The 13,787-nt window shown below is 52.6% G+C and overlaps 1 protein-coding gene across 2 annotated transcripts in view; it reads right to left on the bottom strand.

Annotated features, from left to right (window-relative positions):
* MYOM3 (myomesin 3) overlaps positions 1–13,787 on the bottom strand; it is a 59,201-nt gene that overhangs the window by 24,616 nt on the left and 20,798 nt on the right. For both annotated transcript variants that reach the window (XM_045378082.3, XM_045378084.3), the window contains exons 12-20: positions 12,616–12,815; positions 11,891–11,944; positions 11,308–11,435; positions 8,456–8,639; positions 6,014–6,185; positions 2,572–2,693; positions 1,981–2,168; positions 1,316–1,442; positions 6–184 (exon numbers count right to left, since the gene is read on the bottom strand). In XM_045378082.3, coding sequence (XP_045234017.2) covers positions 6–184; positions 1,316–1,442; positions 1,981–2,168; positions 2,572–2,693; positions 6,014–6,185; positions 8,456–8,639; positions 11,308–11,435; positions 11,891–11,944; positions 12,616–12,815 — 1,354 coding nt within the window. The remainder of the gene's footprint in view (positions 1–5; positions 185–1,315; positions 1,443–1,980; positions 2,169–2,571; positions 2,694–6,013; positions 6,186–8,455; positions 8,640–11,307; positions 11,436–11,890; positions 11,945–12,615; positions 12,816–13,787) is intronic.

The raw sequence follows: 13,787 nt of genomic DNA, 5'->3' as shown, positions 1-13,787 counted from the left end.
CTTACCCTCAGGTGGGTGCCAGAGATGGGGCCTGGGGTGACTGGCTTCCACTGCTCAGAGCCTTCCTCCTGGAAACTGACGTGATAGCCTGTGACAGGCCCAGCTCCCGTATACAATGGGGGCTCCCACTGCAGCACCAGGGACGTGGCCCGCACCTCGGACACCCGTACATCGTACGGGGGGCCTGTGACAAATGAGAGATGGGCAGAGATGTGTGAGTTGGGCAGCCAGGCAGCCAGCCAGGTGGGCAGCAAGCCCAGCAGTCAGTCAACAAGCTTGTCAATCCATCAGTGACAGTCAAGCCAGGAAGGGCCTGCTCTGGGTGTCGCCAAGCCCGGGCCAACCTTGGCATCATGACAAAGCTTGGCTCTGGGCCTGAAACAGGGTTCACTTTTCAAAATGTGCTCAGCCTCCCCTCCTCCTAGTAGCTTCCCTGACCTTCCCCATCCCCATCCCAGACAGCACTAATCATTCTAAAGTGCTTCAGTGTTTAGTGTGGGGGCCAAGGGTGTAACTTCTAGAGTCAGACCTCTGGGGTTCATGTCAAAACTCAACCTCTTCCAGATATGGGGACTTTGGGCGAGATAGTTAGCCTCTTTGTTCCTATCCCCCCATCTGTAAAATGGGGATAATAATAATTCTTGTAATATAGTGCTTTTGTGAGCATTAGTGAGATAATTTATGAAAAGTGTTTGGTACCTAGTAGGTAACCGATAAATATTAGTTGTTTATAATTGTTGCTGTCAAAAGCATCATGTTTTAGTTATCGGCCACTCAGGTAGAGGTTTTGTGTAGAAAACAGAACTGAGCTGAACAAAACGATGGAAAGGTGTGATTCTCCTTCCTCAGTGAGAGGTGAGGGGCTCATTGGTGAGAAGGCTTACAGGGTTAATGGGAACAGTGGGTAGGGTGGCCAACTGTCCATTTGTCCAAGACTAAGAGGGTTCCTGGGACATGGGATTTTCAGTAGTAAACTGAAAGTCTCAGGCAAACCAGGACTAGTTGCTCACCCTAGCAGCGCACCTTTGGGGCTGGAGATTGGTCTATGTCCAGAAGCAGGCAGGGTCTCGAGTTGGGAAATAGTTTGTGCTGGGCCAGTTGATGGACCAGATCAGGGGTCCTTTAAGACAGGCTTAGGACTCCATTTGTGTCAGGAATTACAGAGTGGGTTTGTGGAAGGGTCAGGGGCCTGGAGTGCAGGACAAACAGTGCAAGCCTGAATGCACAGAGGAGTGCTGTGGCCTTCATCTCATTGGGTAGGTTTGGGGAAGGAGGGAAGGGCAGGCACTGGACTTCAGGCCTGCAGGCCTCTCACCTGGCTGGGGCATTGTCCACTCTTTGCACTCGAACAGGCTGCTGGGTGCCGACAGCTCGCCAACACCTGCCCAGTTGGCAGCCCGGGCACGGAACTCATAAAAGTGGCCTTCACGAAGGTCACTGACCTTGAAGAGCAGAAACGCAAACTGTGAGACTGAGGCTGGGGGAGGGATGCGGAGCGACTCAGAGCAGGAGGTCTGTGGGGGCTTTGCTTTTGTGTTTATTTTTTGAGACACGGTCTCACTTTGTCACCCAGGCTGGAGTGCAGTGGCATGAACATGGCTCACTGCAGCCTCGACCTTCTGGGCTCATGCAGTCCTCCCGTGTCAGCCTCTCGAGTAGCCGGGACTACAGGTGCGTGCCACCACACTCAGCTAATTTTTGTATTTTTTGTAGAGACAGGGTTTTGAACATGTTGCAGACTGGTCTCGAACTCCTGAGCTCAAGCAATCCACCCGCCTCAGCCTCCCAAAGTGCTGGGATTCTTGGGGGCTCTAAACAGTTCTGTTCAAGGTGGGTCTGCATTGGAAAATGATCTGGATGGCTGAGGCAGGGGAACTTGAGACCTCTGTCAGATTCTGTCAGACTTCAAGACTCAAGCACTGCCCTCCGGTCTCTGCTAAACCAGTCATGACACAGGCTGGGGCCACCTTCCAGCCTTACCTTGCAGACCCGGGTGGGGATGGGCTGCTGATTAACCGCGTGCCAGTCCAGCTCTTCTGAGTCATGCTGGTCCAGGAAGTAGCCCAGGATCTTGCCACCTCCACGACGCTTGGGAGGTTTCCATCCAATGACCATTTCATTCTTCCCGCAGTTCAGGAGGGCAAAGCCATATGGGGCAGATGGGGTAGCTACAGGGAGGTAAGGAGGTGAGGACAGCTGCTCCCTAGGGTGGCTGGATTGGACAGTGGGGCCTGAGGGAGCCAATGAGCCTCCCCCAGTTGGTGCCCGCCCTACTCCAGGGGTTTTTCCCTGAGCCAGCAGTATCTGTGCCTCAGGAGGGCATCGGAGCCTCAGGTTTCTGGGCCTTAAGGCTTCCCCACCCGCTAGAGCTGCTCAGGCCTCATCCCATGACCTCAAGCCATGGTTACTTCCTTCCCAAAGGAAAGGGCAGCCAGGGCCAGCTCCAGTTTCCCTCAGAGGTCGTGTGTGCCACAAGCCACCAGGACTGGGCCCTCCAAGATGTGGTCTATGAGCCCCAGTTCCCCGCCCAGCCCAGGGAGGTTTGCAGGCTAGACCTGCCCTTGGACTCACCCAGAGCCTGCTTGACCCTGATGGGCTCGGTGGCGGCTGAGCTCTCGCCTACCCCAGCCTCGCTGACTGACCTGACACAAAACTCATACTCCTTGCCCGTCCTCAGCCCGGGAACTGTAAACCTGGGAGGGAAACGTGCAGCTTTCACGGATGTACAAACAGCCTGGAGACATTCCCAAACTTTCTAGAACAACTTTGTGGAATAAGTGGTCACCAGCGTGGTAGAATTTGAAAGTTCCAGGTCAATTCTTCCTAAAAATATTGCCCTTGATCCCATGGCAATGCCCGAGATGACACCGTGGAGGGGGTAGACCTAAGGGTTTTAAAGGATGTTTGCTTTTCCAGATCCACCCTTAACATGCAAACACGCTAGGAAAGGTCCTAATTTAAAGCAAAGGCAGCCAACCCTGGACCAAGTGCCACATGGTACATCTTCAAGACTTTGGGCTTTGTCCTTGAAAAAGAACATGTGGCTGTTAACGCCTGCACTAATGCTGTGATGCAAAAACACGGAGTCCTTTCAGAGCCCTCAAAGACAGTTGTCATCCAGAGACACGCAAGGATGCTCTGGCTTAGAGAAAAATGTCCTTTTCATCCTGTCCCTTCTTGATAAGACCCAAATTGTGGCCCTCTCTCTCTTTTTACCTATCAACATTCTCCTAGAGCAAATCTTGTTTTGCAGGGAGCTCCTCTCAGCTAGTGGTCCCTGAGGAGTCCCCAGGACTTCAGTCACATCAAGTGTTGACAGCTGGCAGAGCAGCAAGCTCTCTGCTTGGGGACAAGTGCCTCTAAAGGGGGAACATGGCTTTATGGGACAGAGGGAGCACTGAAGTGGGTGATGGTCAGGCAGCACCTGAACAGGGGAGGCTGGGATGACTCCCCAGACCAGACCCCGTTGACAACAGATGACAATGACAATAATCCTGATAGCAGCATGCCCTTGTCTGGCACTCACTTTATGTCTATCCACCAGGTGCTCCTCATAACACCCTCTGAGGAAGATGCCGTTACTTATCCCTTTTTTGGAGATGAGGACAAAGTCTTGGGTGTTGGAACGGCCCTTGGGGTGAAACGATCCCGTTTTTTCATGTTACGAGTAGGGAAGCACTACCACAGAGGCCGAGAGTACACAGCCAATTAGGGGCTCAGCCCAGATGGTAGCCAGGTCTCCTGAGCACCAGTGTAGCACCTGCCCACCCACCATTCATTCATTCATTCATTCATTCATTCATTCATTCATTCATTCAGACATTTTTGCGAGCCAGGCTCTGTGGAGCCTGATGATTCCACAGTGACCTGGGCCACCACAGCCCAACTTAGCTCCTTTTCTGCTGTTGCCCTAGGCTCCAACTCCTGGGCAGCAGGGTTTAGCCTCTTTCCAGTCATGACACATGTAACAGATGACATGCACATATGGGACAAGTTCTCTGGACATGCCAGAGCAGCATGCCATCTTCACTTCTGTATGCCACGTCCCTCGGTCATGCCACCCCATTCGTGCCAGCCCTCCAACCCCTGCCCTCCCCTTCAGGGAAGCACAGCTGAATGCAAGTTGGAGGAGAGGTCTTATTCTAGGGATAAGCTTGACTCTGAGCTAATTTGTCAAAAACCTGATTATTCTCCAACTTGGGAATTTTATCTGTTTCTAGTAACAAATTATGAGGGACCCCTCACAGCTAACTGTGAGGCACCAAAGACCAATGGGGCACTGGGGCTGTTCCTTTTTCTCGGTCAGATGACCTTGGCTCATGGCCCAGGGTGCAGGCAGCCCAGTCAGGTGTGCTCAAGGGCTTGGCAAGTTGTCTGATGGAAAGGAAAGGGAGAGGTATTATCACCTAAGCCCTCTCCCCGACAGAGCTCCTATATCAAGAGAAGTTACTAGCCCAGAAGCCCCAGGACTCACTGTGCCTGCTAGGATGAGGGTCTTTCAGGGCCAGGGGATGAGGAGTGAACCTCAGAGTGGAGTGTGAGTTGGAATGTCAAGAGGCCATGAATGTGGCCCCACCCTCCTGGTTTACAGAGGAAGGAACTGATGCTTAGGGAGGGTGATGGTTGAGTGTCAACTTGATTGGCTGAAGGATGCAAAGTAATGTTCCTGGGTGTGTCGGTGAGGGTGTTGCCAAAGAAGATTACCATTTGAGTCAGTGGACTGGGAGAGGCAGACCCACCCTCAATCTGGGTGGGTACCATCTAATCAGCTGCCAGTGTGACTAGGATAAAGCAGTGGAAGAGTATGGAGGAGGAGACTGGATGATCTTTAGCCTTCATCTTTCTTCCACGTTGGATGTTTCCTGCCCTTGAAAATTGGACTCCAATTTCTTCAGCTTTTGGACTCGGACTTACACCAGTGGTTTGCTGGGAGCTCTCAGACCTTCGGCCACAAACTGAAGGCTGCACTATTGGCCTCCCTACTTTTGAGGTTTTAGGACTCCAACACGCTTCCTTGCTCCTCAGCTTGCAGACAGCCAGCCAGTTGTAGGACTTTACCTTGTGATTGTGTGAGTCAATACTCCTTAATAAACTCCCTTTCATATGTACATGTATCCTGTTAGTCTGTCCCTCTAGAGAACCCTGACTAATACAGAAAGGGTGAGGGGTGGTGTGGAGCCTGAACGCAGGCCTCCCTGGCTCCAAAGCTCTCCACTGCTCTGCCCTCCCCACCTCTCTCTGGCTGTAAGCTCCTGGAGGGATGAGACCAAGGCATGGTCATCTCTATCCATGGAGTCCTGCAAATAGCACATTCTCAATGAGGTTTGTTGAAAAAGACCATCTGGGTTCAAGTCCCAGTCCTGCCACTTACTAAGCTACAGGGGCTTTGGCAAGTTATGTAACCTTATGTAACCTCTCCAAGCCTCAGTTTCTTCATCTGTAAAATAATAAAAATAATAGTCCTACACGTATAGGCTTGCAGGTAGAACTAGATGACCTCACATAGGAAAAATGCTAGAACAGTACCTGACGCAGGGTAAATACTGTGAAACGCTGGGCTTCATTATTATTATGGCCTCCCTTCAAGGATGCCTGGTGCAGGAAGGGGGGTGATCTGGTTTGACTCTGTGCCTCCACCCAAATCTCATGTTGAATTGTAATCCCCAGTGTTGGGGGAGGGACCTCGTGGGAGGAGATTGGATTTTTGGGGCAGATTTCCCCTTTGCTGTTCTCAAGACAGGGAGCAAGTTCTCACGAGATCTGGTTGTTTGGAAGTGTTAGCACTTCCCGCTTTGCTCTTTCTCCCTCTCGTGCTCCCGCCATGTAAGACATGCTTCCTTCCTCCTCACCTTCCTCCACAATCATAAGTTTCCTGAGGCCTCCTCAGAAGCAGAGGCCCGTATAGCTCGCAGAACTGTGAGCTGATTAAACCTCTCTATAAAAGAAATCACCCAGTCTCAGGTATGTCTTTATAGCAGTGTGAGAACAGACTGATACAGGTGGGCAGACGTACCTGGTGCCTTGGATGGGTTTGTTGTTAACTGTTTGCCACTCAGATGACCCCACCTCCCGGGAGTAGATGTAATAACCCAGGAGCTCTGGGTCTTTCACGGGATCCCATGTCAGGGTGACAGAGGTCTGCGTGTCTCGGAAAGCTTGAACTTGAGCTGGAGGAGGGAGGGTAGCTAAAAAATAGAAACATGGGCTGAATGAGAAGGTTGAGTTACATGGCTCTGACAGGCTGGGGAAGGGGAGGAGCATGGGGAGAGGCCAGAAGGACCTCCCACAGCAATCAAGGTGCATGAATTCCTGACCTGCTGGGGACTTTGGGAACTCTTCCATAGACCCAGAAGTGTATCCTAAAAGTCCTCTCTCCCCTTACCTCCGAGCATCTCTGCTTCCTCACTAAAGCACAAAAGCATACTCACTCATTCATCCTTACATACACACTCTTTCTCACTCAAAAGTCACCAAATCTGATAGCTTTCCTCAGTCCTTATCTTGAATCTCAGTTTTCTTTCCTTGAAACTTCTCTACCGATTTTCGTGGCTCCCTGAAACTAAGCTCCTTGAGGTAGGGGCTGCTGTAACTTGTTTAATGGATAGATGGATAGTTGGTTGAATGAATGGATGGATAGATGGTTGGTTGGTTGGATGGATGGATGGATGGATGGATGGATGGATGAATGGTTGGATGGATGGACAGGTGGATATGTGGATGAATAGATGGATGGATGGATAGATGGATGGATGGATGATGGATGGATGGATAGATTGATGGATGGATGGATGGATAGATGGATGGATGAATGGATGGATGAGTAGACAGGTGGATTCATGGATGAATAAATGGATAGTTGGATGAATAGATGGATAGATGGACTGATGGATGGCAGGTGCATGATCTTCCTAGTTCTCTTTTTATTTCTAAATTCCTTACACATCCTTTGGTGGTTCTCTATTTTCTTTTGGCCCCCAAATATTGGACTCCTCCAAGCTTCTGTTCCTTGACCTGCTCCATTTTTTCTCCTCTCTTCTTATTCTTATTCCTAAGGGTCCTGCCTATCCCAGGTCTTCACCCCTCACCTCTTTGAAGGTTTCACCTCTAGCCCTGCCCTCCCTTCCTTTCTGAATTATACCAGAGCCTTGCCTGGTATAATTTAAGTCTGGTTTATGGTCCAGAGACTGCCCACATCTGATGACAAACTGCTCACTGGCCAGGCCCCAAATCAAAACCAAATGTTCACCAGAATTAAAGAGAAACACCACTTGCTCACCAACTTGTTCATATGTGCTGTGTGTGCGTGTGCGTGTGCATGTGCGTGTGTGTACTTTTCCCCTTCTAAGTTATTGAAGCAGAACAAATCTAGAACTTTGAAATCTTCTCTAAATGGGACCTTCAGCAAACCAGGCTTTTCTTGCAAAGGTGGCACTGTAGAAAGGTTCCTTAAAGGGCTGGTTGTGATGGCAGCTACAGGGAACCTTCTAATCTGATGAAAGGGTAAAGAACCTCAGAATCCAGAGGTCTCAGAGGTGGGAGCCCTGGGAAGCTGGGGTCAGGATGGAGTTGCAATTGGGAGACTCAGGAAGGAGCCAGAGGTAGGAGCAGTAATGAGGCCCTTTAAAACAATGGGTTTGGGCCAGGCGCGGTGGCTCACGCCTGTAATCCCAGCACTTTGGGAGGCCGAGACGGGTGGATCACAAGGTCAGGAGATCGAGACCATCCTGGCTAACACGGTGAAACCCCATCTCTACTAAAAATACAAAAATTAGCTGGGTGCAGTGGCAGGCGCCTGTAGTCCCAGCTACTCGGGAGGCTGAGGCAGGAGAATGGCGTGAACCTGGGAGGCGGAGCTTGCAGTGAGTGGAGATCGCGCCACTGCACTCCAGCCTGGGCGACAGAGCAAGACTCCGTCTCAAAAAAAACCAAAAAAACAAAAACAAACCCAAAAAAACCACAATGGGTTTGCCAGTTGAGGACAGCAAGGTATGCAGCTTGGAAATGACTCTCCCAGGTCCCCCGTTATGCTGCAGATGAGCAGTGTCCTGCCTGGTAAGCCAGGGCTCAGGTGGGACAGCTCAACTTCCACCAGGCAGGGTGCCAGGGGCTGCTTGGCAGTGAGCTGCAGGGTCTAGGGGCAGGCCAGAGACCTGTAGAATGGAGGGACCACTCGCTTACACAGCTGCTGTGCGGGACCCAGCTGCACTCTGTAACCCATTCATTGCTGATCTGGAAAAAAGCAGAAGGCTGTCTCCCTCCATGAGCCTCCTGCCCAGAGAAATGTAATTTCTGATGTCTTAAAACTCCCCAGGCCTGAGGTCAAATTGCCTTTCAGCTTCATGATGGGTAGAAGGGAGCAGGGACAGGGAAGTGGGCAGGGCTTTGTCCTTGCAGCTTCAGGTCTTGAGCCTGGCCTGGCCTGCCTCCTCCCCGACCCCCTGCATCATGAGGGTACCTGGCTGGCCCGGCAAGGCGATGGGCTCACTGGGCTCTGAGGGATCGCTCAGGCCATACTGGTTCATTGCTCGCACTCTGAAGACATATGACTTCTTTTTCTCCAGGTCCAGAACGGCGAATCTCGGAGATTTCACAGGGCTTTCCGTGCTGATGGCCTCCCAGGTGCCACTACCTATGACTGACTGAAGAAACAGAGGAACTCACATTGGCTAAGCGGTTGCCCAGACCGGCTCTGTACTGGTCGCCTCCAATGATCTCTGTCCCCAGCCCATGTGCTTTCATGGTCCTCTATATTCAGCCCAGGCTGCCCCTGAGCACGGAGCTCTGCCCCATCTGCCTCTCTGCCTCTCCACCTGGATACCTACCGAGACCTCACGTCCAGCCTGTCCATGATGCAGCTCCAGAGCTTCCCACACCTGCATTGTGTTGGTGGCCCCCATCCTGCCAGTCCCCCAGGTGAAATCCCTGGAGCCACCCTTGGCTCTTCCTCTCTTTGTCTCATGCCCTAAATGTGCTCCATCAACAAACCCAGTTAACTCACTCTTCAAAATTTACCCAGAACCCAGCCATGCTTTATCGCCCTCACGCTCCCCACCATAACCTTGATGCAGGCTGTCAGTACCTCGCGCCTGAATGATCTGAATAGCCTCTTGGCTGGTCTCCCCTCCGTTTCTACCTATAACCCCCTTCCGTCTTGTTCTCTGTTCCCTTCTGCCAAGCCCTGCATCTCCCTCAGAGCAAAAGCTTCCCCATGGCCTGACCCCTCGGTCTGTCTGGCCACCGTTCCCTTTGCTCTTAGTCTCTGTGCCTCTCTGCTGTTCCCTAAGGGCCCAAGTCCCACCTCCGTCCGGGCCTTCGCTCTTGCTGGTCTCTCAGCCTGGAATGTTCTTCCCCCAGAAATCTCTTGACTGGCTTCCTGTAGGCCTTTATTCAAAACCCACCTTCCTGGGGAGTGGGGAGGCCCTCCCAGCCACTCCATCTAAAAACGTCAGTATCTCCTCTCCCCACACTTCAAGTTCCCCTCCCTGCTCGACGTCTTTCTCCTTAGCGCCTACCACTCACTACTGTGCGTAATATTCTACTGATTTACCCCGTTTATCATCGGCACTCCCTCCCCCGCCTGCTGTGTCCCCAGGACCGAGAACAGCACTGGCACATGGCAGGTGCTCCATCTATGTTTCTGGGGCAAATGAATGAATGAAAGAATGAGTTCTCACAATAACCCTGCAGGAAGGTGTTAATTTCTCTGCCGCTGAGGGAAGTCAGGTTCAGAGAGTTTCGGTAACTTGGCCAAAAGTCCTGCATCTAATAACTGGTGGATATGGCATTTCACTTCGCTCAGGTGTGGGTAGCTGCAAACCTGTTTACTCTCCACAGTGTCAGGGACCCAGAAAGCAGCCAGAAACTCTGAGTCTCTGGGCAGATGGAGGGTGAAGAGCCCAGGGTGATACAAATGAGAGAGGCATCCAGAGACCGTTTCTGCTGAGTCTGGGCAAGAGAGTTAAGACCTAGAAGCATCAGAGGACCCACTGATTCCATCCTCTGTGGTCTTCCCCCTCCCAAGCCCGTCTGGCTGTCAGTGGCCTAGACCAGGCAGGACAAGAAATCACCATAAGAAACCATGAAGACTGCTGAGCTCCTACTGTGTGCCAGGCTCTATTCTAAGTCTTTATGCGCGCTAATTAATTTGATCCTCACATTAACCCTACAAGCTGTGTATGATTATTATCATTTTATGGAAGAAGAAACAGGTGTATAGAGAAACTAAGTAACTTGCCCAAAGTCACACAGCTGGTAAGTAGCAGAGATAGGATTTGAACCCAAGCAGTCTGACGCCAACATCTCCACCATGATACCCTACCACCTCGCAAAACCAGTCCCCAATTATCTATAGCTTTCCTACGTCAGAGAAAAAGGATTACCCATGAGTGTGAAAAGAGAGGCCCGTTTGGATAACCAGAGCCAGAGATTCCTCCCTGAAAATTTTAAATGCATTTATTCCCTAAACCTTCTCTGTCCACCTGGTTTGTGCCAGGCATTGTGCTGGGCACAGAAAGTAGTGAGAAGATAAACTTAGTCTCTGACTTCAGGGAGATAGTCAAGAATACCTCCTTGGGAAGCACTGACAGATCCCGGGGACTGCAGGCTCTGGCTGCGGGCTGTGTTTTATTTCATCTTCACAGGGCAGGTTCTCTATTCTATGCTGGAGGAAACTGAGGCTCAGAGAAGTTAGGACACTCACTCAGGATCACACAGCAGAAGGCAGGATTTGAACAGATTTTAACACCCATGCTGTCTTCTACTCCACCATCCTGCCTCCCCTCCACTGTGAAGTCCACTCTACAAGACCTGCTGCATCCTCGCCGGGGCCTCCCCTTCCCCCACTCAATCCCCAGTGAGAGCCACGTCCTAGTGCTAATCACTCCGTAGGCTCTGCAAGTGCTGCTGGTTCCTGTCCCTGGCTGGAGGGTACCAGCCTCGTTTCCATCCCAACATAGTCCCACCAAGAAGTGCTTGGCCCAGTGTGTGGTCTGATGCCAGCCGACTTGGGGGCAGGGAGGTACCCAGGAAGTGGTGGATCATATTGTCATTGTTGTCTGTGCCTTGTATTTTGTATACTTCCATGAACAGCCTCAGGAACGACCCGCAGTGACTGGCCTCCCAGGGCTAGAGGTAGCCGCAAAGGCTATTCAATCCATCCCCATGCCTCTACGTGCGGCCATGCCTGGGCCCTTCCAGCCAGGGGCTCCTTTTTTATTCTCTGACGGCCTCCCCAGGGGACACTGCCCCGGGTCCCACAGCACGCTGTTTCTCAGGCTGGCCTGGGGCTGGGGCCTCGGGGTCCCCTACCTTCTCCAGGGAGTATGTCAGTGGCGCTCTGCCCCGGGGCCTCGGCTCCTCCCAGGCCAGAACCACGTAGGCCTCTCGGATCTCGCTGGCGTGGACATTGGTCGGCGGTGAGGGGATGGTCACAGTATCTGGAATCAGAGTCACCCGGGGCCGAGATGGGTGGGCCTTCAGAGACCCCCTAATCTCAGTGCCTCATTCCATGGAGGAGGGAACTACATCTCCACCCATCCCCAAGAGAGGGGTAGTAATTGGCTCCAGGTCACCCAGCAATGCTGGGCAGAGCTGGGGCCAGAACCCAGGTCTCCCCCTGCCCTGGCCAGGACTTTTCCCAATGTGTTCCCTCCTCCAGGAGGGCCACAGCCAGATGGGCCACAGTGACCCCAGCACTCTGGCTGCTTCCGACTAGGCCCCACCTGCCCTGATCCCCCACACCCTGCACAGGGACAGTTTCTGCCTTCTTGCCAGCTCACCTCCCAGAGTTTCCAGAACTATACAGATTCCAGAACTATACAGAGTTTCCAGAACTATACAGAGTTTCCAGAACTATACAGATTCCAGAACTACATAGGAGGGTCCCGCATACCTTCAAAATCGTCTGTGCTGATGGTGATCTTGTTTCCCAGACCAAAGGGGATCTCTAGGATGAGAAGGGAGCATGAGAGGGTGGGGGGTGGGACAGGAGGAGTTAGGCCAGGGCCTACCCCACACCAGGCTCTGTGTCCTGCCCTGTCCCGGTCCTGGCCTTGCAGCCCTCGCTGTGCAACCTCAGACAGGTGCCCTGTGACCTCAGCTTTCTCAGGAGTCCCAGGTGGAGCCCTGCTACTCTCAGGCCCTGGTAGACGCTCTTTCTCTTGGGACAAGTGGAGACAGAGAGGAGGAAGGAGGCGCCTGGGGCCAGGCACCCTGCCATGGTGGAGCTTCTAGCACACCCAAGTCAGCGTGGCTCCCGAGGGCTGAGAGGGCCGTGTCCCCACACTCGAACTGAAGGACATCTGACAGGTGCTGGGGTGGGGTGCTCCCTCAGACTGGTCTCTCCCGTGGACGGTTTGGTTTCGCCCATTAGACTAGCTGTATCTTTCTTCTCAGGCTAGGGGTTCCTAAGGACTGGATTGTGCCTCCTCCATCAGACTAGAAGTTCTCGAGGGCTGGCCTTTGTCTCCTTCGTCAGACTAGTGTTTACTGAGGCCTGGGCTGTGCTTCCTCCATCAGACTCGGGGTTCCTGAGGGCCAGATTGTCTCCTGTGTGAGGTAGTCCTGAGGGTTCCCTGACTGATGTTCTAGAAAGTCGCTTAGGACCTCTGTACCCACCTGTCTTCCTCCGGGCTGCATCATGGTCGCCCATGACAACCAACTCTGAGGCCTTGGAGGGGAGGCTGCTGCCCGCCTTGCTGATGGCTCTCACCCGGAACCGATAGCTCTGACCTTCAACGAGGCCTTGGATCGGGCACCGACAAGTTCCTCCGGGGGCCTCATGGCAGGGGACCCATTCCCCAGAGTCACCCTGGCACCTGTTGGAGACAGGCCCCCCTTTCAGCCCCTGCCCACACTGCACACCTTCCCAAAGTGAGCCTCTACGAGGACTTTCCTTTTCTTTCTTTCTTTTTTTTTTTAGACGGAGTCTTGTTTTGTTGCCAGGCTGGAGTGCAGTGGCACCATCCCCACTCACCACAACCTCCGTCTCCCGGGTTCAAGTAATCATCATGCCTCAGCCTCCAGAGTATCTGGGATAACAGACACATGCCACTACCACCTGGCTAATTTTCATATTTTTGTAGAGACAGGGATTCACCATGTTGGTCAGACTGGTCTCGAACTCCTGACATCTCGTGATCCACCTGCCAAGGCCTCCCAAAGTGCTGGGATTACAGGCGTGAGCCACCGCGCCCGGCCTGAGGGCTTTTCTTTAACTGGGGGAGCCTGCCGAGCTCATCTCTACCAATTAAAGTTCTTCTCTCCAATAGAAGAGGCTGGTTCCAACTTTGGGTCCCCGGGAGACCTTTTCACCATCCCTGATGCTGACCAGCAGCAGTGCCTTTCATGGGGGATCATCGTGAGCCCACGGCTGTGCTGTGCCCTCCACACCCAGCCCTTGTTTCATCTCCCTGGAAGTCCTGGGGGCATGTGTGGTCACCTTCACTGTACACATGCAGGGTCTGTGGCTCAGAGAGTGACCAGACCTGCCCAAGGTCACACTGTTAGGATCCACCTGAGCTTGTCCCCTCCCTAAGTTGGCGTGCATTCCAGGTTGACCCTCCAAGCCTGGGCTCTCTGGACCCTCTTGGTACCATTGTCCCAGGCAGTGTGACAGTGCACATTACCCTTATTGTTACCAGCTGGTTGGGGTAGTCATAACATGTGGGTCCAAGTCTTGTCTCCACCACTAATGACAAATGTGTCTTTGAGCAAAGTCATCTCCCCACATACCTTGGTTTCCCTATCCATAGGAGGGGGCATTAGATAGTCCCCTTCTCTTTAGAGCG

Source organism: Macaca fascicularis, chromosome 1, assembly GCF_037993035.2.
Source record: "Macaca fascicularis isolate 582-1 chromosome 1, T2T-MFA8v1.1".
NCBI classification, from domain to species: Eukaryota; Metazoa; Chordata; class Mammalia; order Primates; family Cercopithecidae; genus Macaca; species Macaca fascicularis.
Note: the sequence above shows the minus strand (reverse complement) of the source record. Positions and strands in the feature narration are given on the sequence as shown.